General features: G+C 35.6%; 1 protein-coding gene across 9 annotated transcripts in view; it reads right to left on the bottom strand.

Moving 5' to 3' along the window:
* Positions 1–14,179, bottom strand: part of LCOR (ligand dependent nuclear receptor corepressor) — a 138,898-nt gene that overhangs the window by 27,655 nt on the left and 97,064 nt on the right. Inside the window, exons 6-7 of one of the 9 annotated variants that reach the window (XR_006587196.1) lie at positions 10,460–12,415; positions 2,856–8,954 (exon numbers count right to left, since the gene is read on the bottom strand). The exons of 7 other annotated variants lie outside the window; for them this stretch is intronic. Coding sequence is in view for 1 of the 2 variants with exons in the window: in XM_023240798.2 (XP_023096566.2) it covers positions 11,446–12,415 (970 nt within the window). In the remaining variant the exon portion in view is untranslated. Of the gene's footprint in view, positions 1–2,855; positions 12,416–14,179 lie in introns of those variants that run through there. One more of the 9 variants, XM_023240798.2, reaches the window with a different exon arrangement.

Raw genomic sequence — 14,179 nt, 5'->3', positions numbered from 1 at the left:
ATTGAGACTGATTATATCCAATGAACCCCAAGACTCCTTGTGCTCCAATATTCGAGACAGAACTAGACTGTACACAACAGAAGTAGATTATAAATACTGTAAAATTAACATACCTTATAGTATTTACAAAAGTATCACCACACTCATACAGTTCATAATAAAAACTTGAAAAAATAGACTTGTCTTAAATAAAAAGCATCTAAAATGAGATCCAGATCTATTTGCTTTTCCTTTGGAAAATGCTACAATGCAAAGGGGAGACCTAAGGTTTTTACCTTAGTCTTCAATAAGGGTTGCTATTGTATTTCCCAATGTTAGAACAGATATAATCAGTGTATTTATCTCACATTTAAAAGAAGATTGCATTTTTAATAGACTTAAGAGTTGAAATGAGGCCAAAACAGCATTCAGGCTACCACTCAAACTTTACGCATGAAAACATGAGTGATCCTTCTAGAATACCAAGTTAACAGGAATTTAACGTACCAAATAATCCCTGATCATTTCATACTGCTGACCAAATAAGGTTGGCAAGAGCACAATTAACATCTCACAACTACTAGTCAACAAACCGTAGTAAAGTATTTTCACACACCTACAAAAAGCTCCAGACTCAAGATTTAATACTTATGAATTTTTATATATTTTCACTTATTCCCCAGGTTCTTACTTTCTAAGTTGAGCTCTAACCAAATCATGGCTTAAACTATTAACTACAAACACTGATCAACCTTTCAAAACAATGTTTGCTTTTGAGAACATTTCTTTTCCACCAAACTCTGAAATAAAGTCTTTTTACTCCAATTGTAAATGCAGTTTGATACATTACCATTTCCTCCCCAAACAGCAAAAGTCCAATCACTTTTAAGTTGAATAGGAATAAAATTCTGTGCTAAATACTTGCCACTAGAAACAAATAATGATAAAGGGTACACTCAGAATACAAGAAGTTATCATGTTACTTAATAAATGCTTTCTATTAAAAAAAAAAAGATTTTTCAGTCATTTCAGCGACGAAGTCTAGCACCATATGACTTAGTTACATGTTTTTACATTTCACTACAAATCTCTGGTGACAGAAAAGGACAGTTCTAATGGAAAAAATAACACCTACACAAGTCAGGAAATGGCAGAAAGCTGTACCATTTTCCATTTTTTCCACTTCATTTCCCTTATGCAATCTCCCAGATTCCTACACCTTGAAATTAATTCAGTGACTCTGTGTCTTAACAAAGTATCAACAGAACCAGAAAAGAAATTTCTGGGTTAGAAGTAATAAGTCCTTTCTAAAAATATAATTGGAGAGCCAAATATCAATTTGAAGACAGAATCACTAAAATAAATTTACTTATGAGATGCTAGATTATAATCCTAACTATATTGATCTGGCCACCCGTTTGGAATGGATAATGCCAAGAAACAAGTAGTTGTAACTTTAAAATTTACAAAGAAGTGATAATTAGGTTTCCAGAAAAATGTTCTATAAACATGTGTCATAACTAAGGAGAACAAATGAACCCAATGAGTAAGCCTACAGAACCAACAAAATTGCCAAATTTATAAACATCGGACCAAAAGGCAGAATTAGCCAAAGAAAGAAGACAGAAATGCTATACTAAGGGGCGCTTGGGTGGCTCAGTAGGTTTATCGCCTGACTCTTGATTTCGGTTCAGGTCATGATCTCATGGTTTGTGGGATGGAGCCCCAAGTCAGACTCTGTGCTGACAGCATGAAGCCTGCTTCAGATTCTCTCTCCCTTTCTCTCTGCCCCTCCCCTTAACGTGTGCTTTCCTTCTCAAAATAAATAAACATTAAGGGATGCCTGGGTGGCTCCCTCGGTTGAGTGTCTGACTTCAGCTCAGGTCATGCACGATCTCATGGTTTGTGAGTTTGAGGCCCGCCTCGGGTTTTCTGCTGTCAGCACAGCCCACTTCAAATCCTTTGGTCTCCCTCTCTCTCTACCCCTCCCCCAATCGCACTCACACACGTGCACTTTCTCATAAATAATACTTTAGTAACCATTTCTTTTAAATACTAAAAGATAATCTAAAGCCAACTACCAACAATAGCATCATTTTCAATATAAAATGCCATTAGAAATTATCAGAAATCAATTCAACCTACATGTTGAATTACACATGCTTGAATTACACATGTTGAATCACAAGCTTGAAAAAGCTTTCTCAACCATTTCTCATCTTTATCACTGTAATTCAGTTGTTCCCCTCACCACTTCACAACAGGAATCACTTTATAATACAGAACTGCTTTATACACCTAGTTTCTAAAAACCACAATATAAACGTTGAGCAACATATATGCTATTCGTTATTGGCTCTGATAAAAAGAAATACCAGCATCCTCCCAAAAATCAGAACGTAATAACCTCAACTGATTGATGATGTTACTTTCACACTTGTGCCTCAAGAAAAGAGCAAACAGAACCTAGTAAATCATTATTTTCAGCAAGCAATTCCGGTATAAAGTTTCACTCTAAGAAAATTATGAAAAACCAAGTCCAGCAAGCAGGTCTCATGAAAACATCAAGATATACAGTATCTTGTTTTGTTGAAAAAACTTTTTAAAGTGAATAATCCAAATGAAGAAAACTGAGGCAGGGGAGTATCAAATTAGTAAAGACACAGAGTTAAAGGCAGTGCAGCACCCAACTACTGAAGCATAGTTTTGAAGCAGCAACTTCTAGCTATCTAAGAGATAATCTAGGAAGAATTTACCATAAAAAATTACCAACTTCAATTACCATATACATTTACAGTACACACTGAAATCTTACCCCTTCTGTGGACTTTTTTTTTTTTTTAAAGCAATAAACTCTTAAGAAGTAGAAAACAAGCTTTTAAAACAGCTTTTCACAACAAAATTTATTAGAAGAATAGTGGTTCTGAAAAGTCTAGCATCCAGTGAGAACTACCATACACAACATTACAGCTGGGAATGTTTCTCCAAAATGTCATGGTCAAATAATACAATGGAACCATTAAATCTTACACATGCACGAAAGAACTAGCGCTTTTGACATACAATGCAAAAAAAAGGGGACCACATGGATTAAAGTTTTAAGTACTCATCACATACATTAAGACACAGCTTATTTTAGTCCAGTCAAAAATCAGAACTGCATTAAAAAATTTAATGTAGTGCAATCAAACCAAAAAACTTAATTTGTGATCATAAGTGCTCTACTACATAAACATTGATCATAGCAAGGAACAAAAAGTTCAAATCACACAGTACAAAAAAAAAATCTGTAAATAAATATAAACTACAGTACAAGAGAAATATTAAATTATACAATTCCGTCAAACTGTAAACAGTATATTGAAATGAGGTCCATAAGAGTAAAGGGGGTTCCTGTTTTGTTGCATGACACTTGAACTTCTAGAAATCTGAAAGATGCCATTTTCCGTATCTTCAAAGGCTATGGGTTTTATATATGGAGTTCCTTTTAGATGTAAGATATCAAATATTAAAGCAGAGGAATAATCTATTTTGTTAACCACAGACAGTACTGTAGAAAACAAAAGGAGTCTTAAAGAATAAAGACCTCTAGTAGACAAGTCTTAACATTAAAGATGCAAAGGGCTAAAACACTGGAATTAGAACTTCACATCATTAGAAACTTGTCACTGAGGACTTCAAGGCTACAAAATATACTGACAAAATTGTCTGCAGATATGCAGACCTAGACCTCTGCTAATTTTTTGAAATTACATACTCATGTTACCACACCAACTTTGGCAGAATCACTACTAATAAACTCAGAGCACTCCTGGCCCAACGGTTCCATCACAGTGGCCAGTGCACAGAATTCTCTAAAGACATTGCATAAACTAGAATGTAGAGGTCAGACACCCAAGGACCAGTGCTTGAATTTAGTAGTAGTGTGGTGAAGAAGCAAGAGCCACATCGAGGAGGAACTGCGTCTGTTATAGTTTACAGAAGCAGCAAGGAATGTCATTTAATTGTGCTGGCTTCTAGTGGCATTTAAAAATATACAGTTTAACTGTGTTTATGTGTGTGTGCGTGTGTGTGTGTGTGCGCGTGCGTGAGACATGTGCTGGTTATACATTTATGCACATTGTTTTAAATACACTGTTAACAGGAACCCCCATATTATCTGCTCAGTAGTAATAACTGAATATATAGAATGCCACTATAAGAGTGTGAGGCACCGTGTGCTGGAGAGTTATATGCAGCTTTAAAATCTGTTTGGCTGAGTTATACCTGGATACCTGAACTGAGTTTTTTAAGTTGACATTCATCAAGGATGTGCTACCAGCACGTCGAAATAAAAGCAAAACAGAAAAATACAAGTCACTGTTAGGTTTAAGAATAGCATCAAAGTACCTGAATTGAGTGAGAATAGTGTGTAAACTGTCCCTGAGGGTTTTTAAACAGTGTGTACAAGTTGGATTCCTAAGAACATTAGTTTTATTTAACAGTGTGGACTGATAAAATACCAATGTCTGACAGTTTAAAGTGGAGGTTATAAAGAATTATATGCAAACACTCCAAATGTATAGTTTATACATTTCTTCTCAAAGCAGCAATAAGCTGCTGTAAAGTATACATCCCATCAGAACAAGCAACATGTGGGAGTCAGATAAAGGTTTCTATCTTAGTCTGGTTTTCTGACAGCACAGCATATCAATATCCAATGACTATTATCTTTCCTAGATCAGAATGTAACTAATTTCGACTAGCAATATAGGATTAGACTTTTAATCAAACACTTTGCTATTACATACTAAAATTCCTTAAACTTACTAATGCTGGTATACTAACCTAGGTAATTATCCCCCCCTCATTTTAGAAATATACCCTTCCACAACTTAAAAACATTAAGATCCATTTTCAGTCCTCTGATGTAAAAAGCATGTCAGTGAATTAATATTAAAAATTTACACAGTAAAAAGGCTTGAATTTCAGCCAAAGATTCTAAATACTGCTCATTCCCTGAAGACTTAAAGGGAGAGAGAATCCCTACCCATTTTCCTAGTGATTTTTCTAAAATGGTCTGACACAATTTTTCATGTTGGGGAATTTTCCCCTCATCTCCTCTCAAATTCCAAATTCTTAAGCCTGAAATGCTTAATGAAATGGGAAAAGTGAGGCAATCATTTGGAATTGCTTGTAAAGGTACAGAATGTCGTCTTTTTTTTTTTTTAATAAGACAAGATTTATATAAATGTGATCTGACCCCGTATTATGTAGTTATGCTTTATATTTTTAAATAATCACGCTAATAAAAACTTACAGTACCTAAGACTCTGAAGATAAATTAAGACTTTAGTGTTGTAACAGAAAAAGTGCTGAATTATCCCTTTTCTAGTACTTTAAAACATTTCGGACAAGTGCTTTCCTAGTGACAGTAAAGTTTACTATATACCCTTCCACCAAGCAGGAAAAAAAAGTTACCTGGATGAAAGAAAAGACTTTTAGGAGTGTAGCACTGGGTATTTACCAAATAATAGATGTTGTTTCACTTATTCTGAGGGGGTAAAAATATTCTAGATTGAAATTCTATTTGGCTATTGAATGTTAAAAATCCCTGCTCTACTGTGTCAGTGTCCTGTGTCCAACCCCCCACCCCCCTCCCCCAGTCCCCTTACACACTATCCACTGAGAATCTAATCTCTAAAGAGATTATTTTAAAATTTATGTTTTCAGGACATACCTGAGAAAGGGTGCAATTATGCAGAACAAGGAACCCAAGACTGCACTAATACTGGTTATAGGTTCATAAATTCTTTCCCAAGACAAATCTAAAAAGTCTAAGAGGTATGGATCTTCAAATACGTCTTACTGCTTTAGATTTTTTTGGTATGTGTGTAGGGTCATTTCCAGTGTTGAAAAGATCACCTTGAGTCTGTTCAAAGACAGTTCAAGATGGGGTAAAGAGTTCATTTCCATATTCAAACTATAAAGATTAAATATTATGATTATAATATTTGCTACATCCAATAAATCGAAGATTAACTAAAAGTGCTTGTTTTTCAGCATTTACCAATACAGCTCTAAATGAACTGGAAACCTTAAAATTACCCCCCAAATAGTTGCAGAATTAACTCATGTTTTATTGTCAAATCAACATTAATTAGCCTTGATTCTCATTTTCAAACGATCTAAAAGATTTTTCTGACTATCAAATGAAGGTGGCCCAACTTCACCACGTTATCTATCCTGTGACTCATTGTTAGTATCTTAGTACAGAATCTTTAGCCTCTTCACAAGTCTATATACTTTCCCATTCTACTTCTCACCCCCTCCCCTGATCTCCTTCACAACACTTAGGGCACACAGCTACAGGGCTAATGTCTGCTTCTTCAAAAGGCAACTGTGAGTTTATCTGGGAACAACAGACAGAGGAAATGCAAGGAATTTCCTCTATTTTCCACTCAGTCACCATGTTCACAAATCCTACAAGTCTCAAGGATAGAATGAATCCAAAATGCGAAGAAGACTTTGGAGGTCTGCATTCCTTGTACCAGAATTATACTTTTTCCTTTTCAGTAGAGTCTGAAAGCAATCGACTTTTTAAAAAATCTCCTATATGCCTTAATAGTATCCTAAATGGGCGGTCTGGCTAAAGCCATTAACATTTTTAATAACACTGGCCTGACTGTAGTATGAATGAAGACCTAATTACAATGGAAAGGTAACAAGGAAAACAATTTTTGATACCCTCACGAAGGTCAAAATTTAACCTATAACTTTCAGTGTCTTCTATAAAAGATTAAGTGGAGCAATTCAGTCTATTGCCATATTCTATCACCAATGACAGCAACCTGAATATTCAGAAAAGGGTGGCTCGCAGAGAAACAACTTCTAGCATTTAAAGAAAGAGTAATTACAAAAGCAAAAATATATGGTTTCAAAATTAAATCTACAGGGACAATAGCTGTTAAAGAAAACGGCACCAAACTGTCTCAAAACTGCTGTAACTACTCAAAATAATTTCAGGTTCTGACATTGGGCTGATTCAATATGTTTTATAAAAATAACTAACTGAATACAAGCTTCACTATTATGGGTCAATGAAATGTTAAGAGAATCACAAAGGCTTAGAACCAGGCCTTGCACCATGTGCTTACTTGGGCAGGGGGAGAACACATAACTCACTAGCAGCTCAAAGGTTGCTAAGTACTGCCTAACGACAGAAGGTAGTTATGATATGGGCCTTTGCAGGTAGTCATTTTTAGTCTAATTTAGAGTTCTCTCCAGAAAATCGGGAACTGAACTTCTCATTGTGCCTTACTGTTTCACTATCTGATCCCATATAGCTCATATTATAGCTCAGGTAAAATGTTGGGGAATGAAAATGCCAATTGGTTGAGGTAATGGTTTTTATAAGATAACCAGAGTTCTAAAAGCACTTCAATATTGTAAAGTAAAAGTGTACCAAATAAAGCTAATACACACTTCACACTTGTTGAGCTTGCTCACCAGAACTGAACAGTAATTAACTTCACATAAGGACCCTAATATCACACAAAGCCTTACTCATATTTGTGATCTGCTGCAGCAAAGGTTTCTCAAGCAACACCTAAACTTCAGAGTAACAACAAACTTAATATTAAAAAGTATTATACACAAATATAAATTATGTTTCTTGAAAGAGAGACCTTGTCCTTCATGGTATTTGGGGAACAGAAAAAAGTGTATAGCTCATCACGAACAGAGTTCAGAGTCACTGGAAAGCCTACTGAACACAGTAATATAGTACACTACATTATTGTCAAGCTTCATGACTCTACTGTCTGAGAAATGAGAAAGCTAATGGTAAAAATACTAACTAGATATCCTTCCACAGGATTATTTAGTATTTTTGATTTTATAGTGCCATAGCTTATCCATTCAATGATATCAATGTTCTCTCATAAAAACGCAAGAACTGATTTTCAATACATTATCTCCTAACATTAATTTGAGTAATATATAGTTGGAGTAATGCCATCATCTGCCTACTGGAAAATGAGAGGAGAAAAGGCTTTTGTGACAAAGACAGCTGTGAACTATACCTTCCCATACCATAAAAATGGTCAACTGTTGTTTGGGCCATGCAAAACTCTGATTAGCAGAAATTAAGCATGCGAATAGACCAATCTCTATTACACACTTATGAGGACGTCCCCAAACTAGAATATCTACACTGAAAGTGCCAATACAGAACAGTGGCAAATTAAGAGAGAAATCAAATATTAAAAGATCGCTGCGGCACCAAGACTGACAGCCAGCCATGTGATGAGCCACCTCCAAGAAATACATGGTATAATGGAACTCTGAACACAAAATTTAACATTAAAAGTGCACCTGAATATTACAAACTAACTTTACAAAACCTACAATAAGGTAAAATATATATCTTTTGAAATATTCAGCAGCTTTCTGTATTTTTTTTTAAAGATTTTTTTTTTTCTGAGAGGCTCATGAAATTTAAAAGGGACCACTATCTAATTTCAACCATGCTTCACAAAACAATAATGGCTATTTTATATTGCAGTTACCAATGTAATGCAATTAGTGCTTTAAAATAATCTACACTCAAAAAAGAAAAAAAAAAAAAAAAGAGAGAGAGAGAGAGAGAGAGAGACCGACCGACCTTTGGAGGAAATATGCTTATTCAAAAGCTTCTTGGAAAAGAAAATTTACCTGAATATCAAGTCATGACTGATCTCAAGTGTAATGTTTAAAAGCTTCACAGACATGAATATTACAATCTTCAGGTCTCAGGACTTTTAATCTGAGAAAGTTTAGAGTTTGGTTTGTTTTTAAATTCACTTTCTAACCAAAACAAATAATAGAAGTACTCAAATTTTCACTATTTACAACTCTCAGCCTACAATCTGAAATGACACAATACAAGTTCTCTTATTTAAACTGCAGCATTAAAGGGTAGGCACACCATTCTTCTGCTGCTCGATTGTCATCCACTGAAACACACATAGAAAATATTTATGTTAGTAAAATGATCACTCCATGTACACTACAATGACAAAATTTACATAACTCAACTCATACATCACTGTATAGACTACCACACAGGATTAAACCTCTCTGAACAGTAAAACTACAAAAGTTGAACTTTTAGGGCCAGATTTTTAAATGGGCCTTTAATGATGCCTTTCTGAGAGGGGATAAAAGCAAGCACAAATTAATTGCTCAAAGGACTTTTTTGCAGCAATTTGGGCTACCGAATACCCCAAACATCATGCAAAAAGGTACCATGGCTGCAATTAATTGCGTGTGACAAATTACTGAGTGTGGAACAAAGGAGGCATTCCTTCACAAGCTTAGCCCTTTGCTTTCAGCAAACTTTCTACAACTTCCTTCAACTGCAGATGAAAACCAATATTTCAAAATATTTTTATTGCAACTTCTAGCTAGGCTAGAAAATATTGCAGAGTCATATACTGCTCTGAACCCCAGCTGCTTTTTCTGTTGAGAAGACTAGAAAGCTAAGAGGAAACAGGCTCAGTCATCCACGGATTAAACTGCTACACAAAATAACCAAACCGAAAGGAGAACCAAGCCCAGGCTACTGTCAAGAATGAGCAGTGCATGTATTTTAATAACAGCAATGGTGTGCCTAACCTTTGAACACAGACGTTGCTGAGGGAAAACTATCCTTAACCTAATTAACTGCTCCAAAGTTGCCAGGCAAGAATTTATGCCTTGGGAATGTCTGGACCTACTTCTCTTCAAACTGTTAGCATCCATCTGAAATCATCAGCCTCAATTTAATGCTCCAAGTTTGATTTTACACAAAAACTCCAATGCCTTTTTGTTTTTGGTTAAGCATTCAGAAGGGCCTGACCACTTTTCTCAGCAAATTAGATTAGATTAGATTAGGTGTATGTGGTATGGGTTTTGTTTTGCACAAACAGTAATTTTAATTTGGTTACAATGCAAAATTAAATTTCATGGGCTTTGTCAGTTATTCTTGCAAAAATTTTTAGAAAATACATATTCCAAATTTAGTTACTGTAATTTGAAAAGCCCATCTCAAAAAACGCTTAGATGTTAAGGAGTGCTTATCTGAAAAGTCCTGAACTGTGTGCTAAACAACCACAAAAATCAGCTAGGTATCAGAAAAGGTTAAGAAAGGGATATTACGCAGGATGCCAAAATAAAGAAAAAAGAAAGAAAGAAAGAAATCAAAAGCAACGAATTAAATAAAAACTAAAAAACAACCCCCCTTGTACTAGTATCTGGATTGGTTAAAAAAGAAATTCTACTGAGCTTGATTTCTGATTGAATTATCATTAGATGTAAAATGCAACCTAAATCATATTAGGTTACCTCGGGGTTGTGTTTTTTTCTCACCACAAACATGGATCCTTCATTCATGTGGGTATTTGGGCAGACTACTGAGGCTGTAAAATCTAGATACCACTTTTTCAATATTATAATTACTTAAACACACTTCTTTCCTTACTTCTCCCAATAAGCAGATCTTGAATACTTTAAACTAGTTGCTGCAACGACATCCGGTCGTTAAGTTAGCACATGATCAAATCTGTAAAAGGTTTTAAGAATACAAAGAAAGTCTGTTAAAATGAGGCATCCTCTACTGTTTTATGTAATGTACCCTGACTGCTCCTGAGTAAGAACGGAGCTTGTCCTCCATGAGATAAGGCTATATCCTCACTTGTTGGTGAGACCAAATTCTACCCTTAGAAAATCCCAAATAAAATTACAGCAAAGGTAGTGTTACAAAGTAATAAACCAAAGCATTTCTGAAGGTAGTGTGTGCACATTTTCCACCTCCTTTCCCTCCGGGTGAGCACTAAATAGATTGCTGATTTGTTAAGTAAATTTAAATAGTGAGAAGAAAATCACAAAACGTAAATTGACCTAAATAATTATGTGTCATTGAATAACCAAATTTCTTAAATTCCAAGGTTCATTGTTCTTAGAATTTTTTCTTTAGTTTAATCCTTCAATTAGTTGAATTGTAGAAGAGAAACATGAATGATTTTATAAGATGGCTTTCCAATTTGTAATGATAAAGCTCCCAGTATGACAGAGGTGGTTTCTAAAAGGGGGCTTTTTTTCTTTTTTTTCTTTTTTTTTTTTTTTAAATAAAGGCAAATATAACTTAAGAAAAAAAAAGAAAGAAAAGCATGCAGGCTCTACAGGCAAGGAGTCCACTTCCATGTATCTGTTCTCTGTGAGGTAACTCAATTCTCTTTTGTAGAGAAACATGCAAAAGGCCAAACAATATCCCGAGCCATACTGCACATGAAAATTTTAAAATATGCAACATTCAGAATGCACCTTTCACCTCTGTACACACAAGTCAATGCAAAAACTGCAAAGAAACAAGTGTCACAGTAAATGAAGCCAGGTGCAAGCAATGACAGCTGAACAATGCAGTAGTGCTCACCCAGTTTGTACAGTAATTGGCACTCTACAGTATTTCTACTCATTTTTTGATTCATTTGCACTTTGTGCTGCCTCTCCCTGGGGATCTAATTCAATCTTTACAGAAACATCTGGCCCCTCCGACCTCATTAATTTCATCTTTTTCTTTGGAGGGTTTTTCAAAGTGCCCAGCCTCTCCTTTACTTTGTACTCCAGTGTACTGTGGGGAATCCCATAAATACTCTGAGCTTTGGAAACACTCATTTTTCCACTCATAACCACTGAGATTGCTTCCTCCAGTATCTCACTGTTGTACTGTCTGTAACGCCCTCTTTTCTTCCGAGGCTGCTTGGAGCCAGGGTCTCCTTCTTGATCCGATGTGGGATATGGCTGTCCAGAGGTAGACTGCTCAGCATCTGAGCCCCAAGAATCGGGTCCAGCATCTAGCATGCTTTTTCTATTTTGTTTTGGAAGAATAGCCCTTAACTTTTTACTAAGCGCGCTCTCCGTTTGTGAACCCATTACCAAAGAGCTATAGCTGTACTGATCACCAGTGCGAGACTCCCAAGAAAGATCCATTCCTCGAACTTGTGGTATCTTTAAATCTACAGGAGATGCATGGCTCGCATCCTTTTTTCCATCTTGTTTTGCTTGAAGTGCCATTTTTGGAAAGGCAGAGTTTTCTGCAAGAAAAGGAAGGTCACTGATGTTGCTGAGTGCACCATTTCCCCTGAACTTCATACGGCTGAGGTTGAACTCATAATGTGGTTTTGCCCAAGAGGCTTCCCTGGATAATATTAAGTGTTGTCCATGATTCTGTAATCCAGATGGCCCAAGGCTGGCAGCTGTTGACAATTGGTTTCTGCTCAGTAGCTCTTCACTAATCTGCAGGGATCGAGCCAATGGAACTTTGAGTGATGTGGAGTGTCCAAAACCTTCCCTGGTTCCATCCTGTAAGCTTCTTGGAGGTACCCCATCACCACTCCGAAGTCCGTCTGGGCGGTACTGGCTGGGTCTCCCAGGTCGCCTAATTGGATGGAAGGAAACTGATGTGAGCAGGACTTGCACAGGTAGGGAGGGATGGGTGAGGGGACCACTCCTTTATTAGAAGGCCTTGCTTGGGTAACATCACTTTGTGTTATTTATTTATTTTTCTCTAAAATTAAAAAAAAAATGGTCTCAGCAGTTAGTTTTAAAACTTGTTCACAAAAAAAGAAAAAGGAAAAAAGAAAAAAAAAAAACCAGGAGCTTTTTGGGCAAAGAAAAATTAAACCTGTCAGCTGGTCTCTGGTTGGGTTCACAAATTTTCGGAGAAAAAGTTTCGCGCAACTGTCTGAAAATAGCACCTTAATTATTAATTACAAAGTAATCATCGAGTCTCCATAGATCTACACAGAATTGTGTTACCAATGTGACGTTACCACTAAACAAGTACAGTAATAAAAGAGTAAGCCAAATTATTTATTTTAATGCAACATATTCAACATTCATGACAACCAGCTATAAAACTGGAACCATTTACATTGGTGGAACCCATAGATAATTGCTCATTTATCCCACAAACAAGCTGATATTCATTATCAAAAACCAAACAAGTTCAAATAACATTTCTTATTTTGCTTGGGAAAAAAATATGGCTACCAGCCCCAAGGGGTGGGGGGGTGGGGGGAACCCAAACCAAAATACCCATCGCATTTTAACTTACCACATCTTCATTTTAAAACACTATTAGCTGCAGACACACGAGTACCACTATGTTTCCATTTGAAATAATCCAATCTTTAAAGAACTGCCCTTTATTTTCCCCAAACTTTGTTCCTTAAGTTCTACTCAAAGTAATTACTGTCAGAGGTATATGTTTTAAACAGTTTTAAAGCAGTTTTCTTTAGTTAAAATGGTCTCTTCTTAAAATATCAAACATCAATTTTGAAATTTTAAGTGGAAAGCTTTCAAATAATATTTAAAAAGTCAACTACTTACAACAAGGTTAATTCATAAGGTTTCCATTTTTCACAAGATATAAAGATTATCACTGATAAAACTGGCAACTGGTAAAGCATGCCCAAGGGGAATAATTACATTTACTAGGCACAAACGTGGAACTCTGAAGAAATGATAAACCAGCTATGTTCTCCAAAAGTCTACAGGGACCCTGTGCTGTTATCAGTAAAAAACATAATAAAGATAACAATGAATAGTCAACTAAAAGATGGGCAATCTATTGGTGCTTTTGTCTTCCAGAAAACGATACCACATAAAAAACACTTTCTTTCCATTCAGAGGGATAAACACAGCAACTTCAACCATATAATACATGGACTTGGTGGCCAAGTTTAAAGTAATCTTAGGCGAGGGATTCATTTATACAAACCACACTTAAGCTTCTCCTACATGTGTCCTCAATTACACAATCCAAGTTTTCTGATATATAAAAAATGGAATCCAATGATTTGGGACCACAAGGACTTGTATCTAGTATAAACTATAGTGAAAAGGAGGGCTTAAGAAAAAAGGTTAGTAAACCATGCAAACTGCATTAAATCAAGAAGTTACTTTTAGATCGAATAAAGGAGGAGAGAAAAAGGAAAATGACAGAATTTTAGAGAAAATAAAGGCAGCATTTTAGAAGTCAGTAAAGGAATCCTTCAATTTGAAGGTAATTAAGAGGAAGTTGAAAAAAGGTTAGTCCATTTAATGTGTACTTATTGCTTTAACACCTAAAAACTTTCCTATGTCGATATTCTAAAAGTTAATAAACTTAAATATTACCTAATTTAGCTTACCGAAGTGA

The sequence above is a fragment of the Felis catus genome, chromosome D2 (genome assembly GCF_018350175.1).
Source record: "Felis catus isolate Fca126 chromosome D2, F.catus_Fca126_mat1.0, whole genome shotgun sequence".
Lineage (NCBI taxonomy): Eukaryota > Metazoa > Chordata > Mammalia > Carnivora > Felidae > Felis > Felis catus.
The sequence above is the reverse complement of the archived record's forward strand: the minus strand, read 5'-3'. Positions and strand labels throughout refer to the sequence as shown.